Source organism: Uloborus diversus, chromosome 1 (genome assembly GCF_026930045.1).
Source record: "Uloborus diversus isolate 005 chromosome 1, Udiv.v.3.1, whole genome shotgun sequence".
Taxonomy (NCBI): domain Eukaryota; kingdom Metazoa; phylum Arthropoda; class Arachnida; order Araneae; family Uloboridae; genus Uloborus; species Uloborus diversus.
This window is the reverse complement of record NC_072731.1, coordinates 31,487,187-31,503,557: the sequence shown is the minus strand read 5'-3', so window position 1 is coordinate 31,503,557 and position 16,371 is coordinate 31,487,187. Positions and strand designations below refer to the sequence as shown.

The following is a 16,371-nucleotide window of genomic DNA, read 5'->3' as shown; positions in this document are numbered from 1 at the left end:
GAGAAAACCCAAAAGGAAGAATAACATAAAGACCAAATCAATAACAGAAACCAATTGAAATTAAAAAAAAAAAAAAAACATATCCCAGATTGCCGACCTCATATTGAGATGAATTTCGCAGGACAGAACACACATTGTTACAAATATGAACTGACATCAGACAGAAATTTTAAATCATTGAGCTTTTTCTTCTTGTTTTCTGCCTATGAAATTGCTACCAATCACGAGTATAAAGGTGTAGAATTGCATTTAAAATTTACTGAACAAGATTATAGCTCCTACTGTATATAACTTGGAAGTTCCAAATAAATATCAAACGCAGAAAACTTCATTCTTTCAATTAGGGCCATTATTTTTCAACGTATGGGTTGTTTTTTGCTACCATAATTGTGAAAAACGTTAAGTTGGTTTTTAATTAATGTCTCTGATGATTAAAGTTCTACAAAACGAGGCCAAGCTAAGAACATTTTCGATCAAGTCGCCTTTTCAACGAAAAAAAAGAACTATCAAAATCGGTTCATCTGTTTAGGAGCTACGATGCCACAAATATACCACTTTTAAAACTTATTACCTCTTCATTTTTGAGACGGGGGGATTTGCAAATTGGCTTAGGAAATGATACCTTATAATTTAGATAGGGAAAGAACCTAATTTAAATGGAATTTAAGAGCCTTTTATTCAAATATTCCAGAATTTTTAGAAAAGAAAAGATCTATTTAAGATCCGCTAAAAAAGTAACGGATACGGATACGGGATCTTTATTTTCCCTCTGATATCTGCGGATACAGATATGGATAAATGATAAAATAATTGTGATAAATTGATAAAAATGTGTATTATTAGTTTTTTCAAAAAATATTTTGAAACATATTCATGTCAAATTTAAGATTTTGATAAGTGTCAGTTCTAAAGGACTTGTTTTGCTGATATACTAGATTTTACCAAGAAAATGCATTGCCCAAGTTTCTAGGAATGTTTCTTTGTAACAATGCATCTGTTATTTGTAACAATGCAAATATTGACGCAATAATACAATTCCTGCTACTCTCAAGATAGAACATCCTGTGTTATTTAGCCTGACTAGTCATTAACCTAATGCTCCAAGGACTGAAGAAGTGAGAATATAACAATTTCATTCTGCACCAAAACACAATGTAGTTTTTACTGTACTTCATAGGAATGTTTCAAATCTTTTCCAGCTTTTGATTTTTGACCGGTGTTTATTCTGCATAGCCTTAGGGGGCTAAAACTCAAAATCTATTACCAAATGATGTAATGAAAAAAAGATGGTTCTTTGCCAAACTAAGGAGAAAAGTATGTTATAACAATGACAAAGGATGAAATTTTTTTGTTATTACAATACACAATGAGCATTCTCTAAGAGAGAGAGATTATCATTTGAATAACAATGTCTTTGTTGGTGGTTTCATGTTAAGAGAAGTATTAGCTATTCCTAGATAAAACTTCCATACTTCTGTTGCTATGCTTTGTTTGCATTTTATAATTTTTACTCTGTTTGTCTTGTTCATTTTGAATCACCTAGTATAATTCAACTGCAATTTTACGTAAAAACTTCCTTGGTTAAAAAGTTGTGTACATTTTAGGTGGAACAGTGGAGGAAGGAAAAAGAGAATGAACGTTTACAACAAGCAGAAATGGAAGCTCAGAGAAAATTGGCTCTAAAAGTCGTGCAACAGCGACAAGCTGCCAAAGAGGAATACAGGCGGGAGCTGGCCCGGCAGCGACTGGCGGCTTACTACGAAGAGAGGTTGCGCTTCCAAAAAGAGAGTGAGGATGCTCTTCAACGTCGCATGGAGGATGCGAGAAAGATTACTAAAGATCGTTCCAAGCATGATAAAGAGCGGTAAACAAATAAAGAAAACTTGATTTATTGCGAGAGAGCTATTTTTGAATTTTAAATGATGGGAATTCTTTTAAGTGTTTTTTTTTAAACTTGTTAAATGCTCAATAAGTTTTTTTTTAGATTTTGCAAGAAGTTAGAAATCACAGTTTTTTTTAAAAATATAATATTAAAATGGTGAATTTTACAACTAAATTGTAGTAAAATAAGATCTTGATGAAATGTTTTTTTTTTTTGCTGTTATCATTCAAACTACAGTTGAACCTTCATATATCGAACTTCCACATATCAAAATTTTCTATATATCGAAATGCCAGCAAATTTCTATGTTCTTTACATAGAAAAATTGTTTCTATATATCAAAAAAACCTCTATGTATTGAATTTTTTTTCAAAACATTCAAATATTTTTTTTTCCACTTTAGACTTAGAAAATTATGTTCACTAAAGCTTGCTACGAAACTCATAAGGAATCCGGGGTTGAGGGGTATGTAGATAGGTCGTTGTTTTGTTCTGGAGTTCTTAAATTCCCTCAAGTTTATTTCAAATCTTAGTTGTGACCAGTAACTTTGTAAAATAATTTTCAAGTTATCCCTTTTGTCTCTTAATTATCATTCCTAGTCTTTTTAGCTGCAGAAAAAATCATTCAAGTTAAGCAGATTGATTTTTTTACTTTTCTCTCGATCACATTGTCAAAACGAGATCCCCTAATGTTACGGATCAAGTTGCATTGGCAAGGAATGAATATGTATAAAGGCGCAAAAATGCAATTTCTATTATTTTTTTTATTATTAACTTTCATTTAATCCGATGCTCGTATAAATTAGAAATTAGTTTTCACACAGGAAAATTATTTTTAATTTTAATGTGTTAGGAGGTTTTTAGGATAAAATAATATCGTTTCTATATAGCGAAATTTCTATATATCGAATTTTTTTCCGGTAATTTGCTACTTCGATATATGGAGGTCCGACTGTATTTGCAGAGCCTGGTAAAATTAATGAAAAATAAATGACTTAACTACAATAATTTTTTAATTGAAGATACTGAATTTTGTTACTGAAGTTCTTTTTAGGCACAGAAAAATTACTTCAAGCCAGATTTGATACTTATGAAAAGACTTCCTCTCACAGTCGTAAATTGAAAATCACACTGTTCAAAGTGTCTTTAATAGAGGTGCAGTGGTCATTCATATTTAATATGTACTCTCACCAAAAAAAAAGTGCCTGTCTGAGTGTTGAATAAAGGAAACTTGATAAAGATATAAAATTAATCAATGACAACCCACATCATGTTACTTTAAATAATGCATTGTTTCTTATTTTGATTGTATGCATGCTGAAACTAAAAATCCAGATTTTGAGATATATAGATGAAAGAAATGGCCAGAATCACGAAAGAATGTACATGTGACTACAAAATTGGACCAATCATAGTTTTGCTTTACTATTTTATTTTTTAAACATTTTTTTTCTTCCACGTCTTCTAGGTCATCAAAAAAAAAAAAAAAGCCTGTCTGAGTGTTGGATAAAGGAAACTTGATAAAGATATAAAATTAATCAATGACAATCCACATCATGTTACTTTAAATAATGCCTTGTTTCATATTTGGATTGTATGCATGATGAAGCTAAAAATTCAGATTCTGAGAGATATAGATGAAAGAAATGGCCAGAATCTCGAAAGAATGTACATGTGACTACAAAATTGGACCAATCATAGTTTTGCTTTACTATTTTATTTAATTTTTTTTTTCTTCCACGTCTTCTAGGTTTGGTACCCGTTTTAATAGATCGTATATGTTTTTCTGATTAAGGTCTCAGTCACCCCAGAATCTGGTGGTCACTAGGTTATTGTGTTTGCATATACTAAATACAGTTAGTAACTTAAAAAATATTACTTGTAATGTTCAAAATCTAATGGAATATTTAATTTTGTAAATTAGATTCAAAATATGATATACATGTTATAGGTTTTATACATTGTTTAATTGTATACAACTAAGCCATCTTTGAGCACAGAGATCATGTTCAAATTGTGAATAAAGTGTTTACAATTTTGTGTTAAACAAAGCCACTCTCTCTCTATTAGTAAATTTATGTTACAGAATTTCACTTGTGCTTTCTGCATTTGTAACTATGCTATGAAGCAAATTTGAGATTTTTAGAATCATTTTTATCTTACTCATATGAAGAAAAATTTGGATGGAAACAAATAAATACATTTATTTTAAGTTTTGTCTGTCATCAATGTGTGTTTTTGAGGCTTAAAAATAAAAGCAAATTCACTTGTTGTATTTCTTTAATAAGTTATTGCATAAAAAGTTTACTCAACATTTAATGCAAACTTTTCCAAGAAATAATTATTTTTTCACTGTAATGTTCACTCTCTGACAATAATTCAGGCATAAATTTACCTTTTAAAATAAACATGACTCATTAAAAACAGTTTTAAGAAAACAGAAAAAATCTGCATTAGATTTGCAATCAATAAAATTTTTGTATGAACTTTGTGACTGAATTGTTATAGAAAATAGGTGATGTGTTACATTAAAAAAAATCTTGCTTCTTGGAAAGTATAATAATCTTAAGCTAGAATTTTTATACAAAAATTTAACTATGACAAAGATATATACTATATAACATAAATCTTGCTGCAAAACTCTTAACCGTAAATACTTTTGTAGGATTCTTGAACTGTAATGCCTTGATTTAGGTATTTTTCAGCATATTTTACATGAGGTTTTTTTAAAAAGTTTATATCATCCATTTTTTTTTTTGGAAACATTATTAAATTCAATGTGAAAAATAAATACAAAAAAGTAGAAGTTTATAATTGCTGTGAATCTTTTATAATGCATTTCATATAAATCATCATTTAAAATTTAAGTCTAGTATCGCTCAGATTTCATGCAATGTTTTTAGGGTGCGATATCGTACAGAATTGTTTTACGCAAATCAGAAGGAACGCCGTGAGAGAATGTTAAAGCTTCGTGAAGAAGAAAAATTTCGCCAACAACGTCTTGATCAATTACGAAAACAGGTGGGATAAACAACGTAAGATAATTTTCCTTTTAATAGTTTTTGAAATATAACCTTCAAAGAGTTTAAAGGAATATTGATTTCCAGAATTCTGCATTCATTTATGAAAGTACAAAAATGTTCATATGTACTTTTTTCCATATGGTTATGTGAAAGAGGTTTTTAGATGTATGGCAGAACCTCGATTATTCGTAGTAAATGGGACCAACTGCTTTCAGAAAATCAAAACTTTCAACTATTATGAACTATTTCTTATAAAAAACAGTTTTATAAAAAGAAAACTACAGCATAATAGAAATAATCATTTATTACAATAGTAACATCTACTGTAACCAGAATTCAAATAGAATACCTTAAAAATATATAAAGAAACCTAGAAATTTCATGAACTAAAAGATTGAGTGGCAATTAACAGAGAGTTTTGAAAAAAAGAGAGTTTCGAAGAGTCGGGGCTACTGTATGTAATGTGTACTTTCTTACTTTAAGTCAAATCCATATTTTATTTGTTTTTTCTTTTTTTTTTTGCACAACATGCTATATCTTTAAAAAGTAGAACACAGAAATTAACCACTTTGAATAAAACATAAGGAAATTTTATCTCTAAAAACCTATTAAAGTCAGTCAATTTGATTGAAGAATTGCAAATCAAAATTTCCAAAATTAATTTCTGAGTGAAAGCAGCTTGTTTAATTCTTAACTTGATTTACTTACTAACATATCGGTCATTACATACCAATTGGAAATAATTTATTCTGTGATTTCTCAAAGGAAATCATTTTAAATTTGTCACTGAAAATCAGTTTACCCAATTAGTTTATATATGCACAATGCTTAGCACAGTATTGCTCATTGTCAGTTTTTCTCATAAATGCTTTTCATCACTTACTTCCATAAAAGTGTATTATTTGTTTCTGCTTTTGAAGCTTAAACCTAGTGTGATTCAGAATTTTTGCATTTTTAATGGCCACTTACTATATCTTAGAATGCTATGATTATGTACATCATTGCATTATTAATTGGATATTTCCAATTAATTTTGTACAAAAGAAACACATAGAGGAACATTTCAATTTATAATGTTTTGCATGAAAACCCATTTTATTTGCATGAAATGTTTAGTTATGCCTAGATTTTATGGAACTGTAAAGAATCTGCTCATAATTTGATTCCCTACTATGGTGTTTGTTGAATGGCATTTGAAAAATTGTCTAATGGCTTGAAACATGAGGTTTACATGAGGTTACTTTAAGAAGTTTATATCATCCATATTCTTTTTGGAAACATTAAATTCATTGTCAAAAATAAAGACAAAAAAGTAGAACTTTATAGTTGCTGTGAATCTTTCATAATGCATTTCATATAAATCATCATTTAAAATTTAAGTCTAGTATCGCTCAGATTTCATGCAATGTGACTGATCTTTTGAACTGACCTAATTGCTATTTAAAAAAAATCCTCAAATATTTAATATTTTCTGAACAACTTATTCTGAAACCTCAATATCGTGCAAAATAAGATTTACAGTTCTTAAAAATCCTGATCTTTCATTAGTTTTTTTGTTTTTATTTCGCTTTTGCTTACTTATTTTTTGTACATTAAACAGGTAGAGGTGAGCGATATGCACAACCCCGAAAGAATTCAGCAAGACACTATTGCTTCCCAGGCACGTAAGGAAGCATCCACTGAAGGACTTGCTCTGAAGGCTTTGCACGAACTTCGCACTGTTCTTGATGCCGAGGTAGCTTGCATTTTCAATATCAGTTCATTGTTTTCTGTAGCATGTAGTCCCTTTTGAAAAAAAGAATGTACCGAATATTACATTAATCAAACACTTTAATTTTTGGTAACATATCTTCAGTTTGCAAAGAAAAAGTGAATATTTTTAGAAAATAATTTAAAAATAACTAGTAAAATCTTGTAAATAAATAATAAGAAGAAAGTAAAAACTTTATTCTTAGACAGATTAATAATTTTCAGTCATTGGAAAATATATTTAATTAAATGAAGTTTTTACAAAAGTTTTTTCCCCCCTTGTTTGAAAGCATCTGGTCGATTAATAACTTTTCAACGTAGCATTTACTTTCATGGCAGAATTTACCATTCCAATTTATTCCGAAAATACCAGGGGTGGTAGTGGACTCAAGTAAAATTTTCTGAAGACAGTGTGAAATTATCGGAAATTATAAAGAAGCCCCCCCCTGTAAAAACACTTCAAATGTGCATAGAAAAATCATTCGAATCATTGAAAAAAAAAATCATAAAAAAAATTTTTTTAAAGTAATTTCTCAGTTTTATAATGTGTTGTCAGCCCAAAATTTTTGGTAACCACAATCCAAAATTTTCGAATCACAAACAGCCCTGGAAAATATTTTCCTCTGTAATGCTCTACCTTCAGCATTGCCACAGTCAAGATTTCCCATGCTAGGGATTGCAAAGATTAAGAGCAGCAATCTTATCCAAACTACCACATAAGACTCTTCATACAACACTAATTAGATAGCAACAAGATTAAGATTCCTAACATGACCCTATGGAGAAATTTATCAATTATTTATTTTGGCGACAGGTTTTATCCTTCTGTTGCATAGTTGCTTTTTTTTTTCCTATCATCATCCTCATCAGCCTTCATTAATCCACTGCACGATGAAGTCCTCTACCAAATGTTTCCAATCTGCCTATTTTCTGCAATATTTCTAGCACATTTCTGGCAGAAAACATTCAATAACTCAGTGTTAGCTTTGTCATCTGATTAGGAAACCATACAATAGTGTAATGATGAAAAAATCAAAATATGTTGCAATTGAAAGAAAATAGTCCAACATGTTTCTAAACTCATAAATTTTTTGCATTTGTCTCTCTTTTAGCAAAATATGAGGCTTTTAAAGTTTGCTGAAATTTTAAGAAAAGTAACCAAATTTAGTGGGCTTTGATGAGTAATGGAAGACATCTTTCTCACACTAAGCCGATGGATGTCCTGCTGCATACAGACAGTGAAATCGTGTACCTTCAATGTCTAGCTACGTCTCAAAATTTCAGCAGACTTTAAGTCCTTTTATTTTGATAATTTTTCACAAAGGCAAATTGTGCGGCAACAAAAACCTTCTAAGTGCTTCTTACACCATTTTTGCTGATTTTTATGTGAAATGACCTCCTGAATCTAAACATGATCACCGTTTACCTCCATTACTTTCAACTTTTAAGAAATGCCCCCTCCACCCCTCAATTTATTTCAGTTTGAGTTTCATAGCCCGGTTCTTTTCATTTGGAGGAGCATTATATTGACTAGTAACATTCTTCTAAGGGGCTAAAGAGGTTTTTTTTAAATATTTTTTGTGTAATATCCTTATATATTATTTCTGTAGCCTGTTTTTGGTTTCTACGCCAGATTTTCCTCAATTCTTGATCGATTTCTTTGATTTACGCCTTATTTTAAAGCTTATGGTGCTGGTTACTGACGAAAAATAGACCCACGGTCTAAAAAAATTTTTTTCAGCCGAAAAACCTGTTTTAAAGAACCAGAATGAGGTTTTCGGTTAAACTTATAACTTTAATTTGCGCTATGACCGACAGAGCTGAATAGCTTGATCGGCAGAGCGTTCTCTTCGTAACCAGGAGAATGCGTGTTCGGGCCCACGTCCGAACAATCTGCAGCAAAAAATTAGAGAAATATCGCGCATTACATGAACACTTAATTAAGTGAATAACAACCATGAAGAAATAGAATAAATGAGAAGGAAACGCTCCTTGCTGATATGAAAACTTGAAATGACTTTGTGCGAAATTACTTCTGAGTTAAACGTTTTTTTTTTTCTTTTTAAGCTTTGGCTCTGGTAAGAAAATTAAAGCATTATGTAAGCAAAAATATACAGGTAACAGGTTTAAGATTTCAGACTACAATAGAATTGTTTTTTGTTCAGAAAAAAATAATAAATCGTATATTGAAATATATATTCTTCTAATGAGTTTTTGACTCTTTGTACAAATAAAAAAATTACTACCTCAATTTGAAGGGTAAAATATATATTTTTTCTTCTTTTTGCAAAAAAACAAATAGCCTATCACATTTTTACTACATTCGAAAAGCTACGCTTAAAAAATAGCATAGTTCAATTTATTTTGAATTTTAACCGAGCTGTTAAATGATGAACACGTGCTGCCATCTAAGTTATAACGGTTCAAGGAGCCTGCGGTAACAAATTGTAAAAATTTTCAAGAATAAAAAAATGTTTCTTCAATATCTTATCTTATATATTATTCCCTTCTCATTTTAGAACTTATCAGGCTGGCTAATGAAGAAAAATAGACTTACGGTCGAAAAATCAAGTTTTCGAAAACGCCCCTTGCTGTTTCAAAACCTTGATGCTGCCTGTAGTTCTTAAGCATTTTTTAAAAGCAAAGTTCTAATGCAGTTTTCCATTTTTTACGTCGCTTTCGGCAAAAAAAAAATAGCCTGTGTGTGTGTTCATATTTTAATAAAGCTTAAAAGCACTGGACTTAGTTGTTCGGTTAAATTGATAAGTTTTTTTCGGTAGAGCGTTCGGCTATAAACTATCTAAACTTCGGGCAAGTTTGGGCTGTCTGATATAATATCAAATTTGTATTGGTATTACGCATTACAAGTACTCATAACATACAAACGTAATAAAATAAATGCAGTCTGAATGCTACTTGGTGTTTTGACTCCTTTATGCAGGCTACGGTTATCATTTAGAAAAGTTGACTGTTAATCAAGGGGTGTTCTTCCTTTTTTTTAAGCTTTGACTACATCCAGACCACTCAGCATAATGTAAGCATAAAAAAGTATTAGATTTACCTAAAGGAAATCCTTTTTGTGCAGAAAAACATTTTCATTGTATGCTGAAATGTAGATTTTTCTAATAGCAGCGTTCGACCTTTTGTACAGATGAAAAAATACTACGCCAAATTAAAACTACGAGTTTCACCCAGTAAACCTTTAATTTTTTATTCGCGCGAATACGATATAAAGCATTAAAATTATTATCAACTTCATTAGCAAGAAATCATTTTCTACTCCTCTGCTTTCTGCTGAAATAAAAAAACATTTTTTCTACGTTCGAAAAATTACACTTAAAAAAAGGACTCAGTTCAACTGGTTTTGGTTTTGAATTTTAAGTGTTCGATTAAAAGAGAAACATGTGCAAGCATTTAAGCCATAACCGTTAAAGCAACCTTCTATGTGAAATAGTTCAATATTCAAACATAAAAACACTTATTTTCAATCTAATTTATTACTTCTCTATAATGTTCGTTTCAATCGTTACGTGAGATCTTCGTCATTCTTTAATCAAATTCCATGCTTTGCGAATAATTTTAAATCGTATCATGCTGGTTAATGACAAAACATAGAAGCGTGATCTTATTATTATTATTATTTTTGGCAAAAAGCTTTTTTGCTGTTCTTTACTACGCATTCCTTCAATGAATAGCTTTTGAAAAGGAAGGCGCAATTGCTAGGTTTGTTGGGGTGTCGGGCTGTTAATCAGAATGGCGCCAATTCGAATCCGTGCCAATAAATATCTCTTTACTGTTTCTTTTTTTGCTGTCAGATGCTCAAATGGGCAGGACTGTATTTGCCACAACCTGTTTTTTCACATGCACAATTTTTGCTTTTTCACGAGTCACTACTCAACCACTTTTAATGATATTTATGTTTGAATTGAAAATATGTACGACCAAAAGGTGAGCAATGATCAAATTATCACAACGTTGTATTTAACGAGGTTTTGTTACTGATGTCTTTAAATTACATGCCTTCTCTCTGCGCTTACTTTTTTTTCGGTTCTTCTTCATAATGTTCTTCCTTTGAAATTCTTAAAGAGCGAAATACCTTATGAAACGATTCGAAGCACAGTGCGGAGTTCCGCACGGGTCGACTAGTGTATGATTAAAAGAGTTTAAAACAAAAGTTAAAAATGGTGCAAGTATTAAGAATTGAAAAAAAAAAAGAAAAGGAAGAAATTTTTTTACCAGTTTTCTGGATCCATTATCTAGTTCAAATTCTTCAACTTTTACTTCGTTTGAGGACTCTAAGAGCTATTTTCAGTAGTCACAGGTCTTCAATTGCACTTTTTTCAAAATATAAGTTGTATAAGTTATTGCAATATCAAGATGGTTTTTACTAGTTTTAGTGTTGAACATAGAAATCGAAGACTTAAAAACGCGATTTTTGACCATCTTAGATGGCGTGAAGAGAAGAGATGGGCAACTCTCCCCAGCAGTCATTTTTCAATATCAGAGCTCCAAAAACAATTTTATAGGATCTTCAGTTTTCTAAGGAATGAGAAAGGGAGGTTCGGAGAAAATTTCAGTTTTCGAAATTGAAGTCTTAAACACGCAATTGGGGGCCATATTTGATGATGTTAGGAGAAGACATGGAAATGTAGTTTTAGATGGTCTTCTCTGAAAAAGCTTTGATATTGAAGTCCTAAAACAGCAATCATTAGCCTATTGTTTTAATGATTTTAGAGAAAGAACGGGGTTTAGAACTTTCTCTCGGAAAGTTTTCAAAATTGAAGCTCCAAAAACGTAATTTTAGACAATTAATTGTAATCAGAAATTCATGGGTATTTAACTGGAAAATGTTCTAAATTGTAGTCTAAAAAACGTGATTGTTGATCTTAGGCAGCGTTAAGGGAAGGGATAGAGGAACTTTCCCTCAGCTTTTTGATTTTAAAGTTCTAAAAACGCAATTTTAGGCAAACAACAATGATGATGGGTGGCTTGGAGGCTTTTCTTCGGAAATTTTCCTAAAAAAAGCAATTGTAGACAGTTTTTTTATGACATGAGACGAAAGCATGATGTCCAAACTCTCTCTCAGAAATGTGTTGGTACCGAAATTTCGAAATCGAAAGTTTACAAGGTTTTTTTTTGTGATGTTAAATTAAAGAGAGATGAGGTTCCGTGGTCTTCCATATCTAATTATTCATCGAAAAAAAAAAGTAGCCAAGTTTTTACCTTCACTTTAAGAGGGGAGCTGCACCACTTAGTTGAGGGATTTGAAGTTCCACCATTACAATATTATTTTCACTAACACCCAGGGGTTTGTGAACAACTGGTTGGGGACAAATGATCTAGAAGGTTAGAAAAAACTCATATTTTTGTAGATTTCAAAACTGCTTGTGATTACATTAATAGAAAGTTACTTCTTGAAGTTGGGCAAGGTTTTGTTATCTCTGACAAACTTATAAAGCTTACCATTCTTAAGTTACACACAAGAACTAATATTAAATTAAAAACTGAAAAAAAAAAGCGAATGTGATTGCTGAACTCATATTAAAATGAACTCCACGTGTTAGAACACATAAAATTTAAATTTTTTCTGGATGACATGGAAAAGGAAAGATAATCAGAGCTAATAAAACTTGCTAGTCGAAAAAGCAGAATCAAGATAGAAAATTGAAAATTCTTCTAAGACCGTCATTATATATTGCCAAGGGCAGGTAAAGGGATGTAACTGCAAATATTTCTTTCTTTTTTTGAATTTTTGTCATTCATTGTATGTGAGCTTCATTGTACAATCTTGCGTATTTGGTTTCCGCTGTAAAAAAAAGAGCGATAAAAACATATAATTCCAACACTTTCCTATTATTAGTATTGAATCCAAAACGCATTTCTTCAAATATATTTAAAAAACTAATTTCTACTAATATTTTAAATGTACAATTAAGGTTTCACTACATAATTAAAAAACAATGTTTATTTGTGAGGGTTTTAATTGACACCTTCAATAGTTAGAGTAGCTTCAAATTTCACCTGCGAGTTGAAAGCAATTCAAGAGGCCTAGAGGGATACAAAACTTTGAATGATATAAATAAAGGTGATGGACTGGTGGTGTATCAGGATTCCAAAGCTGTTCTGGAAGCAATTACACATGGGAATTCAAGACTCACACAGGAAATCCACAATCAAAACGAAAAATCATGCACCATGCAATGGATGCCTGCACATGTGGGAGTTGATGGCAATGTGGCAGCAGATAAACTGTCCAAAGAGGCAAGGAATCTAAACAATAATACCAACAACCTGATCACATTACATGATGCAAATGCCATTACCGTATAGACTCAAAGAAAAAAACCATCAAAATAAATCATCAAATATGCGAGATAGATGCTAACAGAGAAATCACAAAGACAATTACCAGATTAAGTACAGGCCACTGTGGCATGAAAATAAATGCAGACAACACCAGGACTTACGTGAAATGTGGAAATTGTCCTGATGAAGAACTTTCTCCAGGACATATTTTCAACTGCCCGGCAATACTGGCACTTCTCCAGAACATTGAAGCTTACCCATTTGATGGAGACCTCTACACTGAGAATTTTGTACTGCTGGCTAGAGTAGTTGCCAAAGCCCACTGATCCATTTGACTTCTTGTTGGATACACCATCACCAGTAGTTAAAGCCATACAAAAAGGAGACCTAGCTAGGAACACTCTGGATCAAGTCTCTTCCAGAAAAAAATAGCAAAATTGGTTCATCTGTTTAGGAGCTAGGGTACCGCAGACATGTCAGACTTATAACCCCTTCCTTGTTGGGGTGGAGGGGGGGGCGGGTAAAAGCTAGGGTGACCTTTCTGAACCAATAGAATTTAAAAATGGGGTTAGACAGGGTGATGTACTGGCATGCCTATTCTTTAGCATTGCTTTAGAAATGATCATTCATGACTCAAAGATAAGCACAAGAGCAACACTTTCTTTAAATCTGTGCATATTTTTGCATTTGCTGTTGAAATTGATAGTATTGCAAGAAATCTTCTGACCTGAAACGAGCATTCCTAGTCCTGAAAAGACAAGCAGGTAAAATGCACCTAACTGTCAACCAGGGAAAGACAAAATAGATAAGTGTGCTAAGATTATGGACTCTGTCACCCACCTACCAATTAGTACTTATAAATTTGAATTTGATGCTTTATTTATTTGTGCACTTCTGAAATACAGAGAATTGGTGCTGTTAATAGATGCTTCTAAGGATTAAAGAAGTGTTTGAAGTCTAATTTGGAAATAGGAAAAGTAAACTAGTAATGTTTTTCATGTTTTATTAGACCAATACTCCCATATTCTTTTTCAGAAACCTGGACAGTGAGAGAATGATTAAAATTATACAGGTGTCTTTGAGTGAGATACTAAGAGCCATCTTTGAAGGATTATAAGTTGATGGTGTTTTTTGGCATATATGCTCAAATTTAGAACTTCGCCATACCTTCAAGGAACATGATGTGATGAAATTTATAAAAGTTCAAAGATTTTTAAATAGGCTGGCCAAAGATTTTTAAATAGGATTAGCTTCAACAGTGAACATTCAACTAGGGGGTCGCTCTAATCTTATATGGATTGATGGCCAAAGGAGGAATTCACCACCTGTAAGTAAATAGCTGGAAGACCATGACAAAGAAAAGATTCTTTAGAAGGCTGAGGCCACTTAGTGCTGTCATGGCAGTAAAGAAGAAGAATTAAAAGTCATGCAAATGTGAACCTGGGCTTAACAAAATCCTTGATCAAATTTAATGGAAACACTGAAGACATGGACAATTCACACATTTAAAAACTGGCATTCTCAACAAGTATGATCAGGGTTTGCCGATATATATCCGATATTTTGATATTTTCAATATTTATTTTTCAAAGTATGACCTTATATAAACATTAGATGTGTTAATCATATTAAAATATTCATTTATTTTTTAAAATAACCAAAAAGCATAAAACTACATTTAGATATCATGTAAATAAATCATTAGGAGTATTCCTTCTTTATTTTATAATCATAAAATTATTAGTAATGAAGCAATTTTATTTTAATATACATTAAAAATACCTAGTTAAAAGTTGGTCAGAAAAAAAGAAAATGTCTTATGGGTGTGTTCTGACTAATGCATATTATTTACTTAAAGTTCATAAAAGTTGCTAACCAAAGAAAAATGTGTGAAGCAGCTACAGCTTAGGTAATTCAATTGAACTTCATCAAAAATTTAAAGTAGTATTTTAACTCTAACATACATATAATCAAAAAATAACATATGCTGCTTTTAAAAAACTTTTTCATGTTTTAATTTTACAAGATGTTTTATATTTATGAAGGTGATACTATGACATTTTTTTGTGATTTTACTAGGCAGATGTATATGTGGTCAGTTTTACAGAGCACATATATATAAAAGTTAGTATACAATGTAATAGCCAGTAACAATACCAGTAATGTTATATGTTATCTCTAATACATTAAATTACCACATTTCAAAAATGATTGTAAACATCATTAATATTTAAATGCCATTCAAAGGTACGTAAATTTTTACATAAAATTTATATTTATGAATATAAATGAGGAAAGAAATGTTAGTTTTAAAATTTATGCATTATGATAATAATATAAGAAAATAAACAACAGTGATTTGAAGAAGCAGTTACTATGAAAAGACTTAAGTTTGCACTGATTGAAAATATCGGATATATATCAAAATATCTGATATATATAAAAATATCGAATATTTTCGAAAATATCATATTTTCGAACCCTGAGTATGGTTCTATTAAGTGTTAAAGATATTGAAATTAATACATTTTTATAACAAGAAAAAAAATTTCATGTAACTCCAAACAAGTGATTTTTATCACAAATTTAGATCAAAACTACGTAAGATTTCTGGTTAGCCACTGCAAAGGTAATCATTTCCATTTAATACACCTTCAACTCAAATTATAAATATTGAAGCATTTAAATTCATTGATAAAGCTATCTGAACTGATATATTTAACTGCTATGGTAAAATGAATTTAATATTGGATTCATTTATATTAATATTTGTTACAGATTTAGGATTTCAAAAGCTTATCCGAATCTAAAGTAATATAAATTTTTTCTCACAGGTGCTTAGAGATCCTCGAGTCAGATTGGAACAACAGCTCCGAGAGGCGGGGCTTCTTAATTCAGAATACGCAAGACATGTTTTATCACAATTGCACCCTCCCAGAGAACCCAGGAAAGATACTGTTTCTTCACTTTTTCTAACAAATGAAGGAAATTCTAGTCAACAATGATATTAAATCTATTTAGTGTTACAAATTGTACAAAGAAATTTAAATATATTTTGTGCTAAATATACAAAATTATCTCAATAAAACTAAAATTTTTACCCTTTGCTATTCTAATTACGTGTTAATTTACCCTAATCATGGTTTTTCTTTCGAACAATTTTATAATAGTTGAAAACAGTATAATAACTATAATAAGTTATAAGAAATACCACCTCTGTAAAACAAGGTACACACAATCAATGCAGAAATGCAGTTTGTAAAAATGCGCTTATAGGAAAGTCAGATTTTTATAAATTAAAAATGTCACTGGTAGATGTCGCCTAGGACCCAAAACATGAGAAACAGGACAGCAGTAAGCTTATTTGTTTCTGCTGTAACAATTGTTCAACATGATCTTCAGAATACGGCAT

General features: G+C 31.0%; 1 protein-coding gene across 4 annotated transcripts in view; it reads left to right on the top strand.

Annotated features, from left to right (window-relative positions):
• LOC129234525 (coiled-coil domain-containing protein 148-like) overlaps positions 1-16,052 on the top strand; it is a 46,954-nt gene extending 30,902 nt beyond the window's left edge. For all 4 annotated transcript variants that reach the window (XM_054868537.1, XM_054868536.1, XM_054868535.1 and 1 more), the window contains exons 9-12: positions 1,605-1,864; positions 4,785-4,902; positions 6,505-6,639; positions 15,794-16,052. In XM_054868537.1, coding sequence (XP_054724512.1) covers positions 1,605-1,864; positions 4,785-4,902; positions 6,505-6,639; positions 15,794-15,964 — 684 coding nt within the window. In that variant the 3' untranslated portion in view covers positions 15,965-16,052. The remainder of the gene's footprint in view (positions 1-1,604; positions 1,865-4,784; positions 4,903-6,504; positions 6,640-15,793) is intronic.
• Positions 16,053-16,371: the final 319 nt, after the last annotated feature.